Here is a 25,681-nt window from a genome sequence, read left to right on the forward strand (position 1 = left end):
CACTATAACAACAAATTATTTTTTGTCTCTAAAATTGATTTCTATTTTATGATTTTTTTTTGTAGTGGTTGTTGTGTTTAATTTATTTACGAAAAAGAAAAACTTCTAGTTATGATAATTCTAGCGGAAGTCTTATCTTCCTTTGTCATAAAACATTCTAACTTGTTCTTCGAGTGAAACAATATTATCATCAACTACTTGAGTTTTCTTTTCAATATATTTATTTTGTGAATTTTTTTCCTTAAACATTAAATATATACGAGTATACATATTTCGTGGAATTTATATATATTTATTTTAAATATTTCATCGTAACAAACTTAAAGTTATAAATAAACATGAATATATTTAAAAGTTTTATACCACTTAAAAGGAGTTGATAAAAAAGTTTATAAATATTTTTTTCTTCATAATTTATAAAAGCTTTTTTCAAGAATAAAATTGCAACAAACTTCAATCCAGACTTGTAGACAATAACTTAAATGCATTAACTCTACTGGTTAGAAAATTATACTTTAAGAGTTCAAACCAATAACACGTTATAAATATTATCTTCCCAGTAACACGTCATAAATATTATCTTCCCATTTAGTGGAGTGGGTATTTCCATTGCAAGAATAATTATGTGGTTATATTAATTTATTTAGTGGGGTGGGTATTTCCATTGCAAAATAATAATTATGTGGTTATATTAATTTTATTACAAGAAATAATAATATTAAACTTTCAAAAAAACTCACACAAAAAATAAAAGAGAGACACTAAATGATATTTAGAGTTTAGTGTCCCATTAAGTTGACACTAATCCAAATGTTGCTAATAAATTAGTGGAAACTATGGGGACACAACTATTTTTTTTTATGATTTTAATGTCCGTTTAAAACCTTTTTGTCCACACTATAATTAATATTTAATTTTGTGTCTCAATTATGTAGGATTTGGAGACACTAATAATGTCCCTTACTTGATCCTCACTTTTTTTGGCAGTTAATTACAACTTTTCTTGTAGTGTTTTAATTTACTCTCAACTTTTACGTTGGACAAGTCTTAGACTAACTAACTTTAATTAATTAATGTTTTATTTTGAATATTAATAATTTTTTATTTTTTATTTTATATTAAGAAGTGTACTTTAAGTTTAATTCAATCTCATAAAATCCAGTTTATAAGATTTGTATTACACTTATATACTATGAAATGCATTTATTTCTAGTTGATATATGTATAGATGGTCTGATAGGAGTCAACAAACTTTACTATAAGTTTTAGGTTATGATATCATATTTAAAAATGAATTCTCTCAAAATTTATATATTATGAAATATATTTATCTCTAATCGATATGGGATCTCTAACATTTTAATTTGTATAATATTTTATCGTATTTTAATAAAAAGGTTTTAATAAACTTAAATATTAAATTTATGACTTTGAAAATGGTTTTTAAAACAAAAATGTGTGAGTATTGATAAAGTTTTTTCTTCAATATAAATCTACATTTACTATAAATATTATAAAAATCTTGAATCCAACGGGTAATGTTTAGTTTTTTTCCTTACCTTCTAGATTTGTTATTATTTTAACATAGCTCTAAATGGCAAAGAACAATCTGGTGTCCCCCTATCTGTAGTGTAAAGGCAAAGTGCAACGAATGTGGAGGACTCAAACGTCTTCTTACGTATATAGAGGACACGTCCAATTGCTCTAGATCTCTTCTCTCTTTGATCGTGGCAACAAATTCTCGAGGAGGCGTAGTCATTTTTCTTTGCAACAATTGACAAATCATGAGTCAAAATGCTTTCGTAATGATTTGAGAAAGTTCTGATGATAATAAGCCATGGCCCATTTGCCAAGAGAGAGATCAACTCCAACCAAGTTCCACTCATCGATGCCATTTGTACCTCAATAAATTCATATCCTATCAACCAACAAACCATTTCTACATGTTCTACAATCTACAAACCTCATTTATTTCGATTCATGTTGCCCCCCACTTTTGAGACTAATAAATCTGCTATATCCATGACCAAGGGGTTGAAGCAATTTCTGGTGTGTGTGTGTGTTGCACATATGCATTTCTAGCCACATTCATTAGGAGGAAAACATGACCACAAATAATATAGCAGGCGAGTACAACTGTACAAAAAAAAAGTGATGAAGTTTTAGTGGTGAAAAAGTGCTTGAATGTTTAGTTAGAAATGGAAGGGGGAGTTATGAAAATGAATGCCAACTCCATGAGCGTTGGTTGATGGAGACTCTTTCATTTATTCTCTTCATCTGCCTCTTCTTTGCATTGGTCCCTCTTCTCTTTAAAACCTCACTCTCTCACCCATTACCATTCTCATCTCAAAGTGCTACCTTCCACCAACCTCAAAGTGCTAAACTGAACTCCCATTCCATCATGGCTCATTTCTCAAACTCAGTGAAGCTCAAGTATGTGAAACTTGGCTATCAATACCTTGTCAACCACATCACAACACTCATTCTCATACCCCTCATTCTTGGAATCTTCATAGAGCTACTTCACTTGGGCCCAGATGAGTTCCACAAACTTTGGAACTCTCTTCACCTTCACCCTGTTCAAATCGTCTGCTCCTCCTTCCTCATCATCATGATCTTCACCGTCTACTTCATGTCCAAGCCACGCACGGTCTTCCTTGTGGACTACGCCTGCTTCGAGCCCCCAGTCACGTGCCGTGTCCCTTTTGCCACCTTCATGGAACACTCCAGGCTCATCCTCAAGAACAACCCCAAAAGCGTGGAGTTCCAGATGAGGATTCTGGAACGGTCTGGCCTTGGAGAAGAAACATGTCTACCCCCTGCCATCCATTACATCCCGCCCAAACCCACCATGGAAGCAGCCAGAGGAGAAGCTCAGCTCGTGATATTCTCAGCCATGGAGTCGTTGTTCAGGAAAACGGGGCTGAAGCCAAAGGACATAGACATTCTCATAGTGAACTGCAGCCTCTTTTCTCCAACACCATCTCTGTCTGCCATGGTGATCAACAAGTACAAACTCAGAAGCAACATCAAGAGCTTCAACCTCTCTGGAATGGGGTGCAGTGCAGGGCTTATTTCCATCGACCTGGCCCGTGACCTTCTCCAAATCCACCTTAACTCAAACGCTGTGGTTGTGAGCACTGAGATCATAACCCCCAACTACTACCAAGGCAATGAGAGAGCCATGCTTCTTCCAAACTGCTTGTTCAGAATGGGTGGTGCTGCCATTCTGTTGTCCAACAGAAAATCTGAAAGCAGCAGAGCGAAGTACCGATTGGTTCACGTGGTTAGAACCCACAAGGGTTCTGATGATAAAGCGTTCCGTTGCGTGTTTGAAGAGGAGGACAAAGAAGGAAAAGTGGGGATTTCACTTTCCAAGGACCTTATGGCCATAGCAGGGGAAGCATTGAAGTCCAACATAACTACCATGGGACCCCTGGTGCTCCCTGCTTCGGAGCAGCTACTTTTCCTCTTCACGCTTATCGGAAGGAAAATCTTCAACCCTAGATGGAAGCCTTACATCCCTGACTTCAAACAAGCCTTTGAGCACTTCTGCATCCACGCTGGTGGGCGTGCTGTGATTGACGAGTTGCAGAAGAATCTTCAACTTTCTGCTGAGCATGTTGAGGCTTCCAGAATGACCCTGCACCGGTTTGGGAACACCTCTTCTTCCTCGCTGTGGTACGAACTGAACTACATTGAATCGAAGGGAAGAATGAAGAGAGGAGACAGGGTTTGGCAGATTGCATTCGGAAGCGGATTCAAGTGCAACAGTGCTGTTTGGAAGTGTAACAGAAGCATTGAGACACCCTTTGATGGGCCTTGGAGTGATTGCATTCATAGCTACCCTGTTCACATTCCTGAGATCGTTAAGCTCTAGACAATATTGCAAAAGAGAAACACAACCAACAACACTCTTCATTAGTTCTCTGAAACATTCTTTTAAATACACAATATCAGAAATCACAAGATTTATGTGGTTCTGGCTCTTCTTTCAACGAGTCACAACTCATGGTTTTGTAATTTCGAATAAATTTTACAAAATAAGAAAAGTTGTGTGCTGAAGAATGTTTAGACAGGAAAAAGCAGGGTTCATTTATTTGGGAAAGAAAATCGGTTTTTAAGGGTTGTTTACTTCCTTGTCACTCGGTGATTGCTGTAGCCGTACCAGTTTCTCATTCCTTTGTCATACTTGTTATTCATGTTTCTTCGAATTATGATACGTGATAAACCTCCACATCTTAGTTTAATTAGTTCTATTTGCTTCATGTAATGAACTCGATAAAATGCAGGGGAAGGAAATGAATACGTTCGAGCATGGTGTTACTTGGAGATTTACATAGAGTAAAAATAATAAATGTATGAAAGATTTTTAAGGATGATAAATTTAAGTATAATTCAATTTTATAAATTCACTTATAAAATATCTAAATAAATGAGACATTATATATTTATGGGTAATTCGATAACGAGTAGGCTAAATTTTCGTTAGAATAGACTTTAAATTGTTATGATATCATCTTAGGAAATGGATTATGAAATTGACTTCTTAGATAAGGTTTGTACATATCTATATACTATGAAGTGAAATTGGTTTATTTTGCTCTCATTTACAAATTATATATAATGAAATATTTTTATTTCTAGTTCACGTGATAATAAAAAATAAAATAAAAAATTCAGCGTTCAAAAATACAAAAAATATTCTGATAGCGAGTCGTCCAAATTCTCGTTAAAATAGACTATAAATTATTCTGATACCGTCTTAAAAAATAACTATAAAATTAACTTATTAGATAAGACTTGCACCCATTTATATACTATAAAATAAAATTGGTTTATCAAACGAAATTTACATTCACTTATATATTATATATTATGAAATATTTTTATAGATAAAAAAAATATAAAACTTTTTTGTTTTCAAAACTCAAAAATATAAATTTCTATTTTTTTTGAGTTGATTCATCTGAAATTATTTTATATTTAAAAATAAAAGTGTGATATGAATGATGTTGGATGGGTGTGTAGTAAAAGGAAATGGAGTGTCTGTCTCATCATCCTTATTCTTAAATTAAAGGCGATGTTTATCTGAAACGCATTAACTCGTTATGTCTCATGTTTTTGTCTTTTTCCATAGAAACCATTTTGAGCAAGTGAGATTGTCTTTGTCATATAACCAAAATAACAGAAACCCTAAACCACAAACTAAAAGGGGCGATAGAGAGACAAAAGAATGAGAAATCAGAAAGGAAAAGATGAGAGAAATGAGAAGAAGGTCCCTTTCTATGCATGCATGGAGAATTGACTTCATTGTTCCTCAATTCCACCTCATATTGTCTTTAGATATTCGTCACATGGCCTCCTTCTAAGAGCCAAACCTTGAATCCAAACTCAAATCAAGGATAAACATACTCCTTTCAAGGTTAGTCTAAACCATCCAATGGATTAAGGCTTGTGATGCCCATTGCAACCTTTTTTTTTCTTAAATATGTTCCTGGCCCAATAAACTTTTCTTCCAATTCAGTAATGGTTGATTCTCCCTACACCCAACCCAATCCATTTGAATTGGCACTCAATCATGTTTGCAAAAATATCAAAATGCCCTTAATAAAATTTGTGAAAATATGAAAATGTCCTTAATGAAAATGAAATTAGGTTAAGGGAGAGATCTGCACCCAATCACAACACCCCTTCGTTTTCGCGTAGCAACCGCCATCACCACCACTACCTTCGTTTTCGCACTAAACGCAGCGAACAACGTCATCTTGCCATTCTTTCATTTGCATTTCTCCTCCGAGACAGCTATATCCATTGATAATGCTGAAAAAAAATATCACATAGCTTCCGAATATAGAAATCCATAAGTCAAAAAATATACTTCTCCATGCCCACATCCGGAACATAGTTAACTATTCCAGATATGTACATTCGAAATTCAACACCCAGATCCGGATATGTACATCCGGAATACAAAACTCAATTCCAGATAATGATATTCGTAATGCATTTGTCTACAAGGGCATAATGGGATTTTAAAAAATTTGTCGGGTGCAGGAAGCAATTGATTGGGTACAGGAAGTAATTGCCTTCAGTAATAATAAACTATTTTTTTTATTTAAGTATCTCAATGTATATTAGCCCACATGGGTAGCCAACCTCTTGTGTAATTGATAGATCAATAGTTCTCTTTTGATCGAGATTTTAGTTATTACAAAAATTAATTATTAATTAAAATATTATAATAAATTTTTTTATTATAAATGTAATGTCACATTAAAATTTCGGTATTTTAATATAATAATATATTATAATGGACAATTAATTTTAGGAGATAATATTCTATTAGTAATTATGATTATTACATGACTTAGAAAGATACAAACATCCAAAATATTTATTTAGAATATCTTATTAAAATTAAGATAAGAGATAAATTTTTTCAAGAGGTAACAATTTTATATTTTATTAGTGATTTCATTGTAATATCCAAACTTTAGTTTAAGATAGTAGAAGAGTCCTTTAGTCTCTTTTAAATATGGTTTCAAAATATTTCTATTGGGAAAAAATTGCTTAGCATATTTGGCTCTGTTAAGTGAAATTATGTAGAAGAGAGTTTTAAAAGTTTTTCTACATAATTTTGTTCAGCTGTTTTCAAATTTGTTCAACTGTGATTAATGCAAGTCAGTTTGACTCAGCCAATTCTTTAGTACTTCACCAAATTTTCCATTAGAGCAAATTCACTTAGCACAAAAAGGCTATTCTCAACTAAAAGAGAAAAAGTTCCCTTGCCACCTATAGCAAAAGAAATCAAAAGATTATTCTTTTTTCCCTTTTTCATTGCTTTTCCATCACTTCTTCTCTTCATCCTCTTGAAGTTCTATTGATCAGTTTTCTCCCAAGGTGAGTGGTTCTCTTATTTCTATCATTTTCCTCCTTTTATGGTGAGAAAAGTGACATAGGAAAAGTACAGGGTTATTGTTAGAATGTGTGGCCAAAACAAGAGGAGAGTAAATTGTTTTCACAAGATTTTCGCAAAGTTTGAAAGTAGAGTGTAAACTTCTGAAAAATCAACCAATTGATTTTTTGTTCAACTGGATAAAATTTCAGATTTATAGTTCTTTATAAAAAAAATGAATCAGTTATTTTCTCGAAACAACAAATTGTTTATACCAGAAAACAAAGAATAATTTACAAAGCCAATAATTTAGTTAGAATTGGATCGAATAGGAATGACCATCAAATAGAGAAAAAAAATCCATTAGTAGACAAGCATTACTTCAATGTTCACAACACTTCCTCAAGTCACCAACATAAAAAAAGGGTAGTGAAATAAGCTTGTACAATAGCAATTCATGGACACTTTCTTTAGATATATGAAGCTTCAAGCTCTTCATACTCAGATTTGGAGAACCACATTTGATGGAAGGAGCCAAGAGATGCCATCCAAACATTAAACCTTCTTTCAGTAGTAGCATTCCCACAGGCCAAGACTTCTACTTTGGCATCTTGAGGGGACTCCTCTAGCAAGTCTTTCTCAAGTTGTTCCTTTAATTGTTATATTGAAGTTGTACCATTAGCAAGCAGTATACTACTAAACTATTATCTTTGAATGTCTACATCACACTAATTCTTTCAATGAGCATTTAAGGAAGGCCACGAACTCAAGGAACAATTTCAGCAAAGCTTTCCAGGCCAGGAATTGACTAAACCAGGGAAAGATTGAAAAGAATATCTTAAATCTCAAAATTTTCAACTCCAATTTCAATTGTCCATCATAACCAGTATCTGGAGCACGACACAATCATTCCCTTATATCACTAGCAATCACCCTATGTGAATAAAGTTTTTAGCTTTCAATTGTATTTGGAAAATTAAGATCTATCGCTTGAAACTCTCCACAACATATTTTCTTTCAGTTCTTCTTTTATATTCTCCTTGAATCTAATGAGCTTCAACGTTATTGTTTCATTTAATACTCTTATTCTTTACGCAACATTATTGATAGCTAACAATGTTTATCTCCTTAGGTAACATAGTTGTTTGCTCATATTCATGGTGAAAGTGCATACCATACAAGGCATATAGTTAGGTTAAAATTAAAAGACTTTTTTTGTCAGGAAGTTGACGAAGAAAGCAGATTTGATGACTTTCTACGGCAAGTGCACCGCGTTGTCAAAAGTAATAATTGTCCCTAAGGACGGATATCGATCCCATAAGGAACAGTGAATTATTGAGTACAATAATGCTAAATATAAAACAAAACAATTAAAAAGAGTGTTAAAGTGATTGTGTTGGCAATTATTAATAAGAAAACAAATAAAGAATTAATTGCTTTAAGTTAGAAAAATAGAGATTAAGTTTCATCTCTCTCACTCTCATGTATTTTGATTAGCATGTTAATATTAAGTTCTTTGATTGAAATTGATGCCGGTATAAAATTCATTTATATTTATATTGATTCCTCGCATATAAAATCCTTAAGAATGTTTCCTAACTATCGATCTCTCGCATAATTATAGGAACAACTTAGAACAAGCTCAGACGTTAATAGCAATTAACATTTCAAGTTTATTCCTAGCACTCAAATATGTTAAGTATTGTTGTTTAGGTCAGAACCCTAAAAATACTTTCTAGTTAGATTTAAGATTCTCAATTTGTCACGGAAATTTAGAAATAAAACAACAATATCAATAATCAATCACGAACTGAATATTAATATATGAGATATCACCTCAATACATAAAAGTTTGAGCATATTAGTCTCAATTCCAAAGGGTAGAGTTAGTCACGCATACTTCTAGCACCTTTCATTCTCCCAATTGGATTACAATTCACTCAATGGTGTTTTTCTCTCAATCTAGTACACTAGGGTTGAGCCTCTAGCCCCCTATTTAACCTAATTTTCTAGGGTTAGATCACTTCTTGTGTTGCGCTGAGTGATAAAACATAAGAAAGGCCCAATCTGTTTGACACATTCTTGCTCAAGCAAGAAATTCTCGTTTGAGCGAGAAAGACGTCGATTTCCAAAAACTATTCTGAAGCATTCTCGCTTGAGCAAGAATCTCCTGTTGCAAGATTGGTTTTTTCGACACTTTTCTCCATTCTAGGACCTTTCAGCTTAATCTTTTTAGCTCAAATCATTCCTCTTTTATCCAAATCTTCAATCTTTCCTAGAAACCTGCAATTAACACCAAATTTGGGAATAAAAGTCTCATATTCAAATAAAGATCATAAAATATTTAAAAATGTATAAATTCATAAATTAGGGATTATTTTATATGTAAATTAGCAATAAATCCTCATAAATGCATATATTTTAATATGAAATTACTAAAATTAGGCACTTATCAAGCTCGTTTCCAAATAGATCTTCAAATTTATTTATATTTTGTCTTGAACGGATCTCTTTGACAAGCAAATATTTCTTGCAAAAAAACATACGAATATTTATTAAAGTACGAGGTTAGCTTAGTTTATGTGTTTATCATCTAATGTTTTGTGCATTTTTAATCTATTCTTTTATGTGCCTTCTCAGACTTAAGAAAAAGACAACAGTCTGTTATATCGTCTCTTTAGACGAAGCACATGTGTCTTACATGATTTATAAGAACTATCATTTTACAAATGATGTACGATCATGTTTTATACTTAGCTATTTTTAGCACTTATCAAAATCTTAGGGTTTAGGACTTTTGTCTTAACACAAAGAAATTATGATCTAAATGATTATAGGATTTTGTTTACTAGACAGAGAGTTAACGTCTTTCGAAACAAAATTTCTAATGAACACAAACAAGATTCTTGTGAAGCTTTGGGCTAAAAAAACTTTAAGTGTGAATATTGATAGCATTTTGACAACTCTATATGGCTTTTATATATTCTTCAATTGGAGAGGATTGTTTTATATAAAGTGTTGAGGAAAAAGTCATTATAAATTAGTTTTTTCCTATTGAGAAGTTTCAACTCAAGTCTTCACCTTCAATCTTGCGTCTATCCATGCAAAGACGTGGAGATCCATTAAATGCACTTCATGTAACATTAAATGTTTATCTCTTCTTTAAGAAATATCTTAATAGTTGGCATGACTTATCAAGCCTAGGTTAGATAGTTTTTATCAAAATTAAAGTAAAACAAAATATCAGAAGATCGTACGCAACAAATAACCTTTCTAGGGTTGACATAAGGCGTGTCAGGATGCTTGTTAGTGTAGAACAACTTTAGTGTGACCTTCAAGAGATCTTAATATAGACAGGATTTTTGTGAGATCTTCTTAGTATATTTGAAAAGGGAAGCATTCCCTAAAACACAAAATAAGATTATAAAGAACTCTGTGAAGTACAATATTAGCATAAAATTGTGTAAATATCGTCTAGCTAAGACTTCACTTATTAGACAAAGCATGAGACCGCAAATTTGTTATATCGTCTATCAAACAAAGCACTTGCATCTTACATAATCTATTGGAAAACATTCATCTTACAGACGAAGCATATTCATCTTTATACTTTGTTGTTAAACAACACTTAATAAAAAATATCAAGGGTTTGTTGGACTTTACTCTAACAGTCCATAGTCTCATTGTCATCTTCTCCTTTAAGAACCTAAAACCCTAAGCCCCTGTTTGGATTGGGGGGTGACACTGTAGCCACAGACGAATGTGGGGTGCCACCCCCGTTTGGATCCAGTCATTGTGGAGGGTGCGGGTGAGGGTGAGTTGAAAGTTGGGCCAAATGAGAGAGCTTTCAAAAGTGAAGAGAAAGGAGAGGGTGAGGGAGTGAGTGCCACGTAGGATAAGAGAAAAGTCATGTGTGCTCTTCACTTGGACGTATATGGCCATGCATGAGGAAGTATTTTGTTTGAAGCTTTTCAGCAAAAGCATGCATGCACATCAGCAACAAGCACATGAGATTCCTCACCATTGTTCAGGAATCTCTTTGACCAAGTTCAAAGCTCAATGAATGCAAGGTAAGTTGGTGAGAGAGTGAATGAGCGTAATAAAAGCTTCAGCAGCAATATATATGTCCTAACCAACCTCACAAAGCAGATACAATTGACTTGTTCACAAAGCACAGACCTAGAGAGCTTGGAGGGTCGTGAGTAAGGATAGTGGTAGGAGAGTGTGGTTGGTTCTCGGTTTGTGACATGAGGTGAGTTTCTATGAATTTTGTTTCGTTCTTAACCGATTATGAGTGAAAATGAACGTCTGCCATAATCGATTATGTGGGAAAAAATAGTTGATAATCGATTATACTCCCGGCATAATCAATTATCTGTAAAAAAATTTGGTGGGATAATCAGTTATGGTGTTTTTTGAACTTGAAGCATAATCGATTATGTGGTATAAACATGTGGATAATCGATTATGTGGTAATTTACACTGAGGTGATAATCGGTTATGTTTCTTAATTTTCCAGATTTTTGGATTTCTATTTTTTGAACTAATTTTTGAATGATTTTTTTTCAGGCACACTTTGATAAATCTTAGTTGCATTGTGTTGTGGTTTTGTTCTGCTTTCTTAAGGTATGTGTGTTTTTTTTAAATTGTGTTTGGATGTTTAGTTTTATTTTGAATTTAATTTGTTTTAATTATTTTAAAGTACTTGTTAATTAGTTTATAATTTTAGATGTGAATGTTTTGGAAAATTGATTATCTAAAATTGTATATTATTAATGTAAAAATTTCATAAAATTTGAATATGTTATTTTTGTGATATGAATTGAATTGAATTAATTATAGATTGAAATTAGAAATCTATTATTTTAAAATTCCTTTATTAAAAAGATTATAAAAATTGTTGCAGTAATTTAAAAACGAAAAAACTAAATATACAGAAGATTTTTTTAACATTTAACAATGTTAATAAATAAATATATAAATTTATGAATGTATACATAGTAACTTTGAAGCGGTTAATAAATAAATTTTTTGATTTAAATTTACATAATAGATTATTTTTTAGAAATTATTATTTTTACAGAATGTAAATATAACTTTTTAATGTTATTTTTTAAAACAAATATTGTATTAATAAAAAAAACAGAAAAAGATTACATAATAAATTAGAATTTGTAATAATATGTGTACATAGTTACTATTTTTTGAACATTTAATTCTTTATAAAAAAATATATTTATTTATTTGAAATGATTATTTTTACTTAATGGAAATAAAAATTTTGAATGCTATATTTTATAATTTTGGACATTTTACATACACATATCATAAAATACATATAATTTATTTGTCATAGTTTACATAAATTGTTAATGTTATTATAAAAAAATTAAAATAAATATTGTAGTAATTAAAAAGAACAGAAAAAGATTACATAATAAATTCAATTTTTTAATAATATATGCAGATATTTAATATTTTTTAACATTTAATACTTTATAAAAAAACATTTATTTATTTGAAATTATTATTTTTACAGAATGTAAATATAAATTTTTAATGTTATTTTTTAAAACAAATATTGTATTAATTAAAAAACAGAAAAAGATTACATAATAAATTAGAATTTGTAATAATATGTGTACATAGTTACTAGTTTTTGAACATTTAATTCTTTATAAAGAAATATATTTATTTATTTGAAATAATTATTTTTACTTAATGGAAATAGAAATTTTGAATGCTATATTTTGTATTTTTGGATATTTTACATACACATACCATAAAATACATATAATTTATTTGTCATAGTTTACATAAAAATTATTTATTTGAAAATTATTATTTTTATAGAATGGAAATACAAATTTTGAATGTTATATTTATAATTTTTGTTATTTTACATAGACATACCATAATGTTGTGAACTATTTGCATTATAGATGGCATCCCAGAAACGCCACAGAACCCGTAAGGGTAAAGAGCCAGTAGAAGGTCATGCCGTTAATCCTCCACCAGCAACGGGGATTGGAGAAGTACTTGATTATTCAAGATACTTTACTTCAAAACGGCAAATGATGGTGTTTGAAAATATGTTTCATGGAAGACCAGTCATAACTCCGAAAGCAATGCATTCTCCTTTTTTTTGCTGCACCTGGATTTGAATTTCAAAAGCTTCTAAACTTCCAGCACTTACAAACTTTCCTTTGAATGAAACTTCCCTACTATGAGGAATTGGTGCGAGTGTTTTATACAAATCTGAAGATCACACCTCGTGGTGAACTTGCCATTGAGATTTGTGGCAAGCGGATACACATCAATGAAATGGATTGGATGAATATTGTTGATTTGAGGTATAGCGGTGTTAAGTTAACACTTAGGACGATCCCTGAGGACTGTAATGTTCAAGGACAGAATGTCAGAAATGTCGGTAGTTTAACAATGAATGACCGGCTACTACATTACACATGGGTGCATATGTTGTGCCCTCGTGGAAGCAACTTCGCACAAGTATTAAATGAAGATAATTTCATGCTCTGGTGCATAAAAAATAACATAATGATTAATTGGCCACATTACATCATGCAACACATGATGAAATGTCGGGATAACAACATGTCGCTGCCCTATGCAATTTTGATAACACGCATCTTGCAGGTGTATGGATTCGACTTGGAAAATGAACAAGCGGTAATGCTTGGATGGAATCATTATTTCGCCAAAAAGAGTATGACCAAATTAAATATATTCCAGGTCAATGGTGTATGGCAACTTGGTAGGCCTCAAGTGAAGGACGAAGGAGATGATGAAGAGGATCAATTGCCAGAACAACAGCTTCAAGGTGCTCAACCTCAACCCGCAATCCCCAATCAAACTAAAATGTTAACCCAAATTTGGGCGGGGATGCAAGACATGAAAGAAAGCATGAGGAACGTTAACATTCGTTTTGACAAACTTGATAAAAGGATGGAGCGGAATGATCAAATGATGGACAAAATGGAGGATACTCTGAATCAGAGTCATCGTCATCAAGGCCATTGATTGTCTTTTTGCATTATGTTATTGTGATTTATTTTAATTCTATTTTTCATGTTGAACATTATTATTGATATTTTTGTTGTTTTTGTTATTTTTCACCTACAGAATAAGATATGCCTTCTAGAAACACGTTTGAAGGTTTTCACAATAAAGGTTAAAATGTTATTGTTGAGGATGTTTTTTCTTTTTCTAATTAACATTATTATGTTTTTAAGTTTTGTATAATTTCAAATTAAGATGTATTTATCTCTCTCTACATCAAATGTAATGAATTTAATAATATTAAAATTATCAACAAACAAAAAGTTAACTAATACAATTTTTTTCAATTAATAAAATAAAAAATGAAGAAATCATATTTCATTTCTATATTCTATTTTTTAATTAATTTCAATTTTATATTATTTTTTAAGTTATAATTGAAACTTACAATTATTTTAATTATCAAAATTATGTAAAAAATTAATAATTATTTTATTTTTATTTTTTTACACACATGGACAAAAGTGTACTTTATTATTAAATATAACATAATGTAATAGAAATTAAATAATATAATACTAATTATTTTAATTAACTTAAATTTCCTTTAAACTAATTAATATTTCATTTTCTTATTTATTTATATATAAGGGTAATTTTGTAATCTTACCATTTACACTATTCAAAATATATTAAAATACTCTCACAACTATCACATCATTCACACTTTCCAATAAACTTTCTTCATACACATCCATCAATTCAAACACCCTTAACTTTCTTCACACTTCCACTCACTCACACCCTTAACTTTTCACTCACCCACAACCCTTAATCCAAACAAGTTTGTGAGTCTTCTTTTTTATATACTACTCATCTTGGTCATTCCTAAATCCTCAAATCTAGGACTCTTCATCCACTCAAGTCTTCAATTCATGTTAAGTGCACAAATTTTTTGGATTCTTTAAGGGCAAATAATGGAAAGATTTGACACCAAGGGACATGAGCAAATCATATAAGAGATCAACACATCACATTCAACCCAAAACCTTAAAACAATAAATTTGTGGATATTTTTTCTTATATATTATTCATATTCAACGTGAAACTTAAACTTAGAATCATATAAATAACATTTTAAAATATTATATACCACATTAAAGTATCATCTCAGTATAATATATTAAATAGTACGTGTTGGATTACTCAACATTTAAGTGTTGTTATATAGTTGTCATCAATTACAATAATAGTTTTTATTATTAACACCTTTTTCACAGATTTGTTTTCTTTCTCCGGGATAATGTTGTATTCTTATGCTTGCAATTCTTAGGAAACGAGCAATAAATCATTGTTTAATTTACAACATAAACTGTTTATAAAAGAAATCCAAAATTAAAAGATAAACAATTTTATTTTTTTAAAAAAATATTGTTTACATCCATTGATATAAAAATATTTCTTTAACGTCCATTGTTATTTCAATGTGAAATAATCTCTCTTTCTATTACATTTGTATATACATGGATCTCAATGAATGAAAGTAAAAATTCTCTATAGAAACAATGTAAAAGGTTTCCTACATAGTAACTATACTAGTAATTCACAAGCAAGATGGCCTAAAAGTGAAAAAAAAAAAACAAGAGATAATAAAAAAAAAGACAAATAACAAGATATTATTCCAATCAACACCTCTCAAACATAATTGATATAGTGCATTTTGTAACCGTCAATATACTATGATATTGTTTTATCCGCAAAAGAATTTTAATTGAACCTTATATTTGTTACACATTATGGACATGGTAATCTTTCCTACATCGTTAATGTAAAGTAAGTCAGTGTAACCGTGCAATTTGTGATCCATCTAACGTGGGGTTGGAGTCCAATCTATTAATCTGTACATTATCACCATCATGATGGGGTGGGATACACACAGATACAATCTGAACCTCAGTTTGTTGTGCATAAAAATTGTCACTGTTGTTCGAAGAAGTATTAGCCAATACCTGGAAATATGCATGAGGTCCCCATCCTACAAAATAAATTGACATAAAAACGTAAAAACATTAAGAGGTTGTGAAAACAAATCTACTTCAAAATCTACAAAAAGAACCACAATAGACAATAATTTGAAAGTTTAACGAGCTACAGAAGATAGTTAGAAGATTAACGAGCTACGGAACACAGAGAGATACATGCTCAATTTCAAAGCCCACAACTTTCTTTGATGTACTTTATCTAAAGAAGAGTGCTCAATCCATGCATTTAAGAGAGTTAAGAAAATGTAGGATACTCTTAGTATGACTTATGATGGTTCCCTTAGATGAAGAAAACAAATTCAACTCATCAATGTGAACTCTTTACTGTGAAAGAAAACAAAAACATACAAAGCAGTTTAACAAGTTTCAAATCATACTAAATGAGCTTAAATCACTTAGTAATACTAAATGAGTTTAAATCACTTAGTAAATACTATGATAAGATCACATTAATAAATTTTGATATACTTATCTAGATTGTGGTGTCTAAAGTCTTGGACAATATATTTATAGAAAAGCTCGTCAATGTTATAAAAGGTGCACAGTTGGAGCTATAATAAGATGGGGTCATCAGAAGACAAATATCTCTAGTCCTCAAAGATCAAAATAAGAGAAACACACTAACTCGTATAAGATCCCTCAAGAGAGATGAATGATGAGATATCTTGCATCTCTAAAAAATTCCATCAAATATACAAGAAGAGAGTAGGATTAAGAGAGATGAAAGTTGAAAGAAAATATAATTTTGCAAAGCAACTTTATATGATTTCGGTCTACAATATGTACAAATTACACTCCAAATATAGTAATATAGAAACATCAACAAATCAGAAAAGAAAATACAAGGGTTAACAAGAAAAGGACAATATAGAAAATTTAGTTAGGGCGTAAGAAAGATATCGGATCTAGAAAGAAAGAAGTCACATATTTGCCCAGGCTTGGGCAGCCTCGCCCAAGTTTTTTTTTTCAAAGAAGAAATGGATCCCAACCTAACCCAAATCTCAAATCAAATTAAAATTTAAATCTTAAACACTGAAAATAATTAATTACTTTTCAAAGCAAGTTATGTGGAAATAAAAAAAAAATATGACAGACTACTGCTGCCCCCTCTTTGTGCCTTTTACTTTTAATTCATAAACAACTAAGTTTCATGATAGTGCTAAAACTGCTATAACTTGAAAAGGCACACGACAAAAATGATTTTCAATTGATCCTTTTATAGAAACTTAGATCTGGAGAATGATTCGAAAGCAGCAAACAATATTCTCCGCAAAACAGTTATGAAATACAATTGTCATACTCTCAAAACAGTTATGGAGACTATTTAATAATAAACGGTAACAATAACCCCCCATTACACACACGCGTAAGAAAAGCTCATTCCAGTCCACAATACCAACAAATAATAAAAGTTTAAAAGAATAAATTCCTGGACATACCATCTTTATCATATGGAGGTGGAAAGAATTGCAAGTAACAAAAGGAAGAGATTGCCAAACCTGCATAAAATCTCGTATAAAAATGTCTAGAGAAAGGTATATTTATATGTTAATAAATCAAACAAAGGAAATCCAGTCTTCAACATACCTATAAGCCCTCCAGTACAAACATCTTGCCAATGATGCCAATAATCATCAACACGAGAGACAGCAATCATAGCTGCCACAAGAAGGGGAAAGAACACTATACAAAGCTTTGCAACATGACCCCTACGGTCAAACACCTTAATTTTCCCAGATAGATACCATGCAAGAAAACCAAGACCAGCAAAGGACCCTGTACACCAATAATTTGAACTTTTTTGGCATATATTACTATAAAAGGAGAACAAACTAATAAATAGGTCTTCTTTACACACCCTAAATGCCCAATGATAATTTGGCAATGTAATTCCTATTATATTTATTTACATAGAGAAACTTTATCCTTGACAATATAGACTTGTAAACGGAACTCAGTTTTTATTATCATTTAATTATCAGTTCTTCAAAAAATCTATCATACTTGATGGAGTGAACTTTGATCAATGAATATTCAATACTTCCTTCAACTTGGAACCCTGTTTCTTCTAAAACATGTTATGCTTTTTTAAATGACACTTAAGATTACCAATTTATCAATTATGCTGACTTAAAAGAGGCAATAAGACCACTGTTTCAAATGAAATGTAGAACATGGAGGAGGACTATGGGAAAAAGAAAGAATTATTGCAACAGTTACGATTCTAATTAGTTAGTCAGGGGATTAATGTGTTAAATTAAATAACTAGGAGAATGCAAGAGGAGAAGAAGATTCAGATGTATTCTAATTTGTAAATTGGGCATTAGTAATTTGTAACTCCCTCTTTTACATTATCCTAACAGAACTCGAGGTTGTTCTGAGTACTTACAAGAGGTATGTCCACTTGGAAAACTTTTGTGCCCTTCTCTAATAACAGTCTTATCTCCTGTACATCTAACATCTTTGGTTACTGGATCAAACACCTGAACATATCATGAATCAGTACCATGTTTCTTGAGCAGATCACTAAGTAAAACCAACTATGTATCACATGGTAAAGGTATAAATTAGGAAATCTGGTTTATAATTGAGAACCCACCCCTTTCCCATCAGGGAAACAACGCCAGAAGAAGTCTGGGCGTGGCCGTCCCACACCATCTTTGATAGCATCAGTTATCACCGCAGTAATGAGTACAGAGAATAAAAGGCCTGAATAGCATTTGGCCTTGAATAGGTTAGGTTATAACAGAGTAATATTAAAAAAAAAAGGACAGGAAAACATTTCTGAAGGTGAGAAAAGTACCCAAGATAGCATGGTGGAAGTCATAAACATCCTTTCGGAAGAAATAGTAAACAAGAATGATTGCTATTGGCAACAAAATTGCTACTATCTGTCAATTAAGGTCAATTTTAAATCTGAAATTCCATAATTCATATCTTGAATGTCAATTGAGGTCAATTTTAACAAGGATGCATAGTTCTTGGAAGCAAAAACGTACTGGTACAGCCCAAAAGGGTATAGTATTGTCTTTCAATGGGTATCTCAGGTCGGTCATCATCCCCTCTCCAACAAAACGGTGAAATGGCTCTATCACATTCAAGATACCATCAATGATAGCAAGAACCAAAAGAATCAACCAGTCATGCATATGTGTCCTTGCAACTTTAGCTCCATGTGATCTGATCGTATGTCTGTTCAACCGATCTTCTGGCATTTTTCTGAAGCAAATGACAAAAATAGTGCTCTTTAAAATTAAAAAAAAAAACACAGGAAATTAGAGAAATACAATACCAGAAAAAAAAAAATTGGAACGTAGATAATTTTCAGAGTGTTGCTGGACATAGTGAATACAATGGCAATCTGACTGTAACTTCCAAATTTCAATTTTTATTAGTTTCAGTCGCAGATAACACTCAGCCTCTAGCTCATGCCTGAAAAATATGTAATGCAATGACGTTAATTGGCGTTGTCAATTTAACTCTAGAATCTCATTCCAGATACAAGTTGATCTTTCATACAAGCACACAGCCCTTCAGCCACAAAATTCACAGTGCGCATTTTAACAGAGAACGCAAAATTGAACTGAGTTTTCCACACATTGTAGCAAGAATCACTAGCAGAAAACCAAAATTCTCAGATCAGAGACATGAACACAGATAAACAGCTATTAATCAAATTACATATTTGTCCCTACAGTGTCTTGCTAAACTCATTTTGGAATTTTGATGACGAATGTGAATCGTTTGCAAGTGGATCATTTTCCACACCTTTGTGAACAGGAATCTAACATAAATTTCGAGCTTTTGGAATTATACAGTGAGAAATTGCGTGAGCCTAAAGAACAAAGCTATGGAAGTGTAACTAAAAGACAGAAGAAACTCACCTGCACGAGGTTCGGTGTAACAGAATTTAGAGGAAGAGTGTGTTTATGAGAGAGAGAGAGAAAGAGAGAGAGAGAGAGAGAGAGAGAGAGAGAGAGAGAGAGAGAGAGAGAGAGAGAGAGAGAGAGAGATTTAAAAGAAGGAAGTGTATGGTTAATGCTTGTATGGTTTATGCGAAAAGTGACAAAAGGGGAAAGCCTCCTAAATGAAAATGATGGTTTTTTTTTTAATATATACGCAAGAAAGCGCAAGGTAATTGCATTTTTATATTTTTTATTATATTATTTTATTTTAATATTTGATTAATTTTAATTTATATATTTATATATTTATTTAAATAAGACTGTATGCATTAATATTTTTTTATATTTGATATGTATTTTATAATTTGAATTAAAACAACATTGAAGAAACAATACATATTAAGATTATATTTGTATCAAAAAATAAAGGGGGAAAAGTAATTGTACTATGGAGTATTGGTGTGTTCAATTATTTTGAGTGAATTGAGTTTATTTTTACTTTTTTTTATTTATTGTTGTATATATAAATAGTTTTAAGGTTTAAAATGTTGATTTTAAATTATAATTTTGGATAAAAAAGAAATATAAAATATGTATCTATTATATTAATATAGATATTTAAATAGCATTAGAGAAACATTATTTTGATTACATTAATGAATGACTTGAAGTGTGTTATTATGTTAAATGTATATATAGTTACTTGTATCATTTGGATAATTTATTTTCATTTTTTCTTAATTTTAAAATATAATGAAGGGTAAAATAAGAATATTAAAGGCCTTCGGTAAATTGGAAAATCCCCTTTAAATATTGTTATAGATTTATAGATATATAACTGCATATAAAGGGATCCCTTCTTTTTTTTTACAAGTTTTTCTTCCTAATATGCCTTTATTTTATTTAAAGCCTTATTTCCTTTCAAATAACCATAAAAAAATAATCATTTATTCTCACATTATATTCCTTTATAACTTTAAAGGTCTTTGCTCATATTTTATTTGTTCATATGAAAGTGTAGTTTATGTCAATATATTATATCATTGGAAAGGGAACCATTGTAAACCTGAAAATGATTGTGAAAAACAGATAAAAATATAAAAAAGGAGGGTTGGTTTGTACTTTTCACAATTTTTATAAAGTTTTGTCTAATAGAGTGATGACAAACACATGTTTTAGTATGACAAATGATTTGTCAAAAAATTTATAAAAAAACTTAGTGTTTTTAAAAGAGATTTTTTTTTTAAAGTAGTTTATATAACATAATTTAAACAAGCTTAATGAAAGTAAAATTGATGCCGTAAAATTTTGTATTGATTAATATGTAAAATAAGACTATATCTAGTTTTTGATCAATTAGATCAAGTTTCATTAAGTAGACTAACCCTACAATGATACAAACGAATATTGTTCGGACCTCGACCACTTCTTGCTAAAGTCTCAAGTATTATCTAGAATGCAACCACTTCTAGCTAAAACCTAAGTATAATTTGGAACAATAACCACCACTGGCTAGACAATCCAAAGTATTCTTTGGAATGTGGCCACCCATGGCTAGACTTGAGTATTGATTAGAAAACAATCACTCATGGCTAGGGGTTTTGTAAAGAATGGGAGTGATCTAAAATATCACAAGATTTTTCTTACTAGGTAAATAAACACTTTCTTTCAATGAATTCAGGGTTTTAACACTCTACTAGTTTGCTAGATGATGTTCTTGTGAAGCATAAGGCACTAGAAACTTTGAGCAACAAATTTACCCATGTTTTGACAAATCTTGATAACTGGGTTATCTTTCTTCAACTTGGAAATTTTCTTTATATATGGAGTTAAAAAAGTGTCATTGCAATTCATTTTCTGCCCATTAAGAAAATTCACTTCAAATCTCCATCTTCAACCCTTTGTCTTTTCATGCATGAACATAGAGATGCATTGAATGTAATCCATGCAAAATTAAATGTTTATCTCTTCTTTAAGCAACATTAAAGGTTTATCTCTTCTTTTCATGCATGAACATAGAGAACACATGTGTAATACCGTTTGTCATATTGAGTAATTTGTGTCTTACATGCTCTGTTTAAAAACTATCATCTGCAGACAAAGCATAATTATGTTTGCACTTTGTTGCTTAACAAGACTTTACCAAAGTTAATAAGGGTCTATTAGACTTTATCCTAATAATCTCCCCCTTTTTATGGCACTTAAAAAATATAGTTAAAACATGAAATTTTTTATAAGAAGGTTAAGAGATTAAGTTTTCTCAAATATTTAAAAAAAAAACAATCACACTTAAATATATAAACAATGTATCATAAGTTTGGCATGGTTTCAAAATTGGTCACTGAATAAGAATTTCCATTATATTTGATTATATTAAGGAGATATAATCGTGTTTGAGTTTATACATCTACATGGAGAAAAAAAGGAATAAATGATTTAAAGAATGAATGTAGAATTTATATTTCAGTCTATTACAATATGGTTCCAAAAAAAGTAAAAAAAAAAAAAAACTTCTTATTTTTCATCTTCGTCTTTATCATCTACTTCTTGCCATTGCTCCCCCTTAGCTTAACATCTTTTATTAAACTTTTTCTCCCATTTTACTTTAAAAGCTTTAATTGTTTTCCTCTTTAAACTTTAACCATATTCTCCCCCTTAAGGACCATCAAAATATTATCTTAGTTGACTTCTTTTTCATTATAAAGATTAACTATGAGAGCAATTGAAAATGTTGGCCAAAGATGCTTAAATCTCAAAGCGAGAAGCCATGTAGTCATGTCATACTACTTCTTGTCTTCCCTTCTAGTATGAGCATTATAAATGATAGGGAAGTGGATAAATGCATTAACGAAGTCCAAAGCAACCTTGAGACGAAGTTTCTTAGTCCGTAAAGCATGTAAAGACATGTGCGACTTAAGACAAAAACGCAAAGACACACGTAGGTAACACCACAAAGAAAGTATTGTCAGATGCAACAACATAAAAGTATAGGCATTGGATATTTCTTACTCTTATAGTGGAGGCATTGTGCTAAATCTTTATTGCGAGAGCAAAGAAAGATAAGGATTCACTAACAACATATAGACGAGGCTTCTCCTTAGGTGCAAGATCACTGGATTGAACTCTTCTTGGTTTTGACCTAATGAGTGGACACAAAAGATACCATGTTTAATACTTAGGGTCTTTTTACGTAAGATATTGGGGCTGCTCTTTGGTTGGGAAAATTAGTGGATCCTTTCCTAGAAAGGATCACTCATAATCGTTTGCTTTGCCCACCTATTTACCTTTATAAAACATTAAAGATAGATGTGATTAAGGGTGATTTACAACTATCAAATAAGACATTGATGGAGATATACAATATTGTACAAAGCCAAAGGCAAAACACCTACCTTTTAGATGATGTTGATATTGTTCCAAAAAGCATTGTCATTGGACCTCTTCTTCATGAAACATGTGAGTTATCTTTTACAATTCAAAGATGTCTTCATATTCCTTCAAATCTTAGAATTCATCACTTACTAACAAATCCATTGGGTTGATCTCATAAACTAAAGGAACTGATTTAGACATAATCTACTTGAGCAAAGGAAAAATAAGCTTAAACGAGTGAACAATAAGCTCAACGGTGAATGGAATGGAAGATTGGTGGATAGAGACTCCTAAAACTCCCATATTAGTCAAGTCTTTCTCTTCTTTCTTTTCTTTTAGAAATTCTTGATTCATATTTTTATATCTTTCTAGCTTTAAGTTGAATACCCTTCATTTGGATAATCATCTCATCTTATTTTGGATTCATGGGTGAACTAGAAGATATCTACTAAATAAAGAAAATACACAAACAAAAGTACAACTATATTTGAGTTAAAGTAAAAATCCTTATTACTCTCCTAAGTTTTTCCACTCAAATGTTTAGAGTTTTACTCAAAATAAAAAGATACAAAGGTTTGTGGTTCATTCAAATTACTCAAAGGTATAAAAGAATATGATAAATTTTTCCAAAGATACCAAGTCATAAAAGCATATCTTCAAATGAAATAGGAGCAAATTACCAAGCAATTAAAAAAGAAATTTAAAAGACAAACTACAAGAGAAAATTTGATAGGAACTCTAAAGACAAACTAGAAAAGGTAAAAAAATAAAACTAAACCAAAAGAGGCATAATATGACTAAAAGACTCAAAATAAAACAATTAAAAGCTTTAAAAAGGCACTCAAATTGGATAGAAAAGAAAGCAAGTTGGTTTACCACAAGATTCATGCTAAAATACATTCAAGAAAATTAACTAAAACAATCAAGTTATCAAAGACAAAACTTACACGAATTGAATGATTCAATTTGACAATTCCAAGGAGAAAAAATTTAAAAAATTGTGCTCGAGATTTTAAGGTTAAGGAACTTGAGACTTTTTTCTTCAACATTGTTAACTAGTTTTTTTTTAAAACTTTTTCTATGTTATTTGGATTTTGAATGGTCTCAACAACTTTAAATTGTCCCTTTGTGTTTCTTTTTCTAATTCTTGAACTCAAATCCCACTTCTTAAATTAATATAATAATATGCTTAGTTTAAGAAACTTTCTAAAGAGATCTTAACCTTTTTGAAAAAACAAAAGTGAGGAACAAAAGACAAACTCAAAACATCAAAAGGTAGACTCGAAACTAGGTTAACCAAGCAAATAATTCATACCTATTATACAAAGAACATCAAGCCAAAATCAATGAAAAAGATATAAAAGCTTGATCAATGGGAATAATATGTAAAGTAAACTAAAAATCATGTATGAGAACACCTAGTAGCAATTATGCTTAAAGAATATACAGAGAAAAACATGTAATCACATCACTCATAAAAATGAGTTTGAAAGATAAAAGAAAAACCATTTGAAAATGGTACTTATTGGAAGGCTATAAGTTTGAGTTGAAGCCATAACTCTTTTGGACATTTATAAGATCTATCAACTTTAAAAGACTTTGAAAAACATGTAAACTTTAACCATGAAGGAGAAATTATTGACCAAACACAAAATAAGGCAAGATTGAAAAATAAAAATGGATTAAGGAAATAAATGAGTAGAACATGTTACTTTAAATGAAAATTCAAAGATAACTACAATGATGATTTTCCATTTGAAGAAGCTTTCAAATAAGAACTATTGAAAAAAAAATTGGTATTCTCAAAACACTCAAAACTAATTTCATTCAAATTTAAATATGAAGAAAAACGAGAAAATAAACTTCTTATTTATAGACGAAGAGGTTAAACCATCTTATACAATAAATAGATAAAAGTAAGCAAAAACAATCTTATGAAAGTGACATATAAAAATCTTTCTTAAAAGTAACATGTGTACAAAATTATAAATTTTACATAATGAGATGATTAAGTGCCTAAAATTTCTTAACTACCTTATTAATGAGTTAGTTAAATAACTTTATTTATCTTTACACATTGTCTATCTTTCTAAAAACTATTGGAATCTATAAACTTCTAAAAAGTTACCAATTTATTATGCCTCTTCAAAAGTTGTGTAAACTTTCTTCTCATAAGTCTCACTTGTAATTTTTTTATTTTTTTTATCATGTCCTTTGGATTTCATAAGATACATATGAATTATAATTTATTTATTAAAAGTGTCTTGTTAGTTCAAACATAACTCACTAACAATAACTCATTCAAAGATATTAAAGTTAATAAAATGTTTTTAATAATCTATTTATCTGTGTGTTGCAAATTTTTTTTAAGGTTTTTTTAAGCATCATTAAACCCCTTTTCATCGATTTGTTTGATATAATTTAAGGTCACAACAGATTTACCT

General features: G+C 30.7%; 2 protein-coding genes across 5 annotated transcripts; one reads left to right on the top strand and one right to left on the bottom strand.

Annotated features, from left to right (window-relative positions):
* The first annotated feature begins 1,843 nt into the window (after positions 1-1,843).
* On the top strand, positions 1,844-4,222 carry LOC137806281 (3-ketoacyl-CoA synthase 5-like). The gene has a single exon (XM_068606296.1). The coding sequence runs from the start codon at positions 2,249-2,251 to the stop codon at positions 3,878-3,880; it is 1,632 nt and encodes a 543-aa protein (XP_068462397.1). The 5' UTR covers positions 1,844-2,248; the 3' UTR covers positions 3,881-4,222.
* Positions 4,223-15,568: 11,346 nt separating this feature from the next.
* On the bottom strand, positions 15,569-20,024 carry LOC137806284 (lipid phosphate phosphatase 2-like). 4 transcript variants are annotated; one of them, XM_068606302.1, is made up of 10 exons: positions 19,845-19,935; positions 19,480-19,574; positions 19,313-19,392; positions 18,960-19,179; positions 18,764-18,851; positions 18,560-18,669; positions 18,350-18,443; positions 17,548-17,736; positions 17,400-17,459; positions 15,569-15,953 (listed from the first exon to the last, which is right to left on the bottom strand). In XM_068606302.1, exons 4-10 carry the CDS (start codon positions 19,173-19,175, stop codon positions 15,757-15,759), a joined length of 954 nt encoding a protein of 317 aa, XP_068462403.1. In that variant the 5' UTR covers positions 19,176-19,179; positions 19,313-19,392; positions 19,480-19,574; positions 19,845-19,935; the 3' UTR covers positions 15,569-15,756. The 4 variants fall into 4 exon arrangements, with proteins under 4 accessions (XP_068462403.1, XP_068462401.1, XP_068462402.1 ...); XM_068606300.1 differs by lacking the exon at positions 19,480-19,574 and having other exon boundaries at positions 19,845-19,973; XM_068606301.1 differs by lacking the exons at positions 19,313-19,392; positions 19,480-19,574 and having other exon boundaries at positions 19,845-20,024.
* Between the last annotated feature and the right edge of the window lie 5,657 nt (positions 20,025-25,681).

The sequence above is a fragment of the Phaseolus vulgaris genome, chromosome 3 (genome assembly GCF_000499845.2).
Source record: "Phaseolus vulgaris cultivar G19833 chromosome 3, P. vulgaris v2.0, whole genome shotgun sequence".
NCBI lineage: Eukaryota > Viridiplantae > Streptophyta > Magnoliopsida > Fabales > Fabaceae > Phaseolus > Phaseolus vulgaris.

What these genes read in the sequence shown, in the direction of transcription:
- LOC137806281 (XM_068606296.1), top strand. Translation starts at nt 2,249, where the DNA reads ATGGAGACTCTTTCATTTATTCTCTTCATCTGCCTCTTCTTTGCATTG.
- LOC137806284 (XM_068606301.1), bottom strand. Translation starts at nt 19,175, where the DNA reads ATGCCAGAAGATCGGTTGAACAGACATACGATCAGATCACATGGAGCT. An exon ending in GTTTCCCTGATGGGAAAGGG is followed by an intron (nt 18,444 to 18,559) that starts GTGGGTTCTCAA and finishes TGATATGTTCAG; the next exon opens with GTGTTTGATCCAGTAACCAA. An exon ending in TCCAAGTGGACATACCTCTT is followed by an intron (nt 17,737 to 18,349) that starts GTAAGTACTCAG and finishes ATTGGTGTACAG; the next exon opens with GGTCCTTTGCTGGTCTTGGT.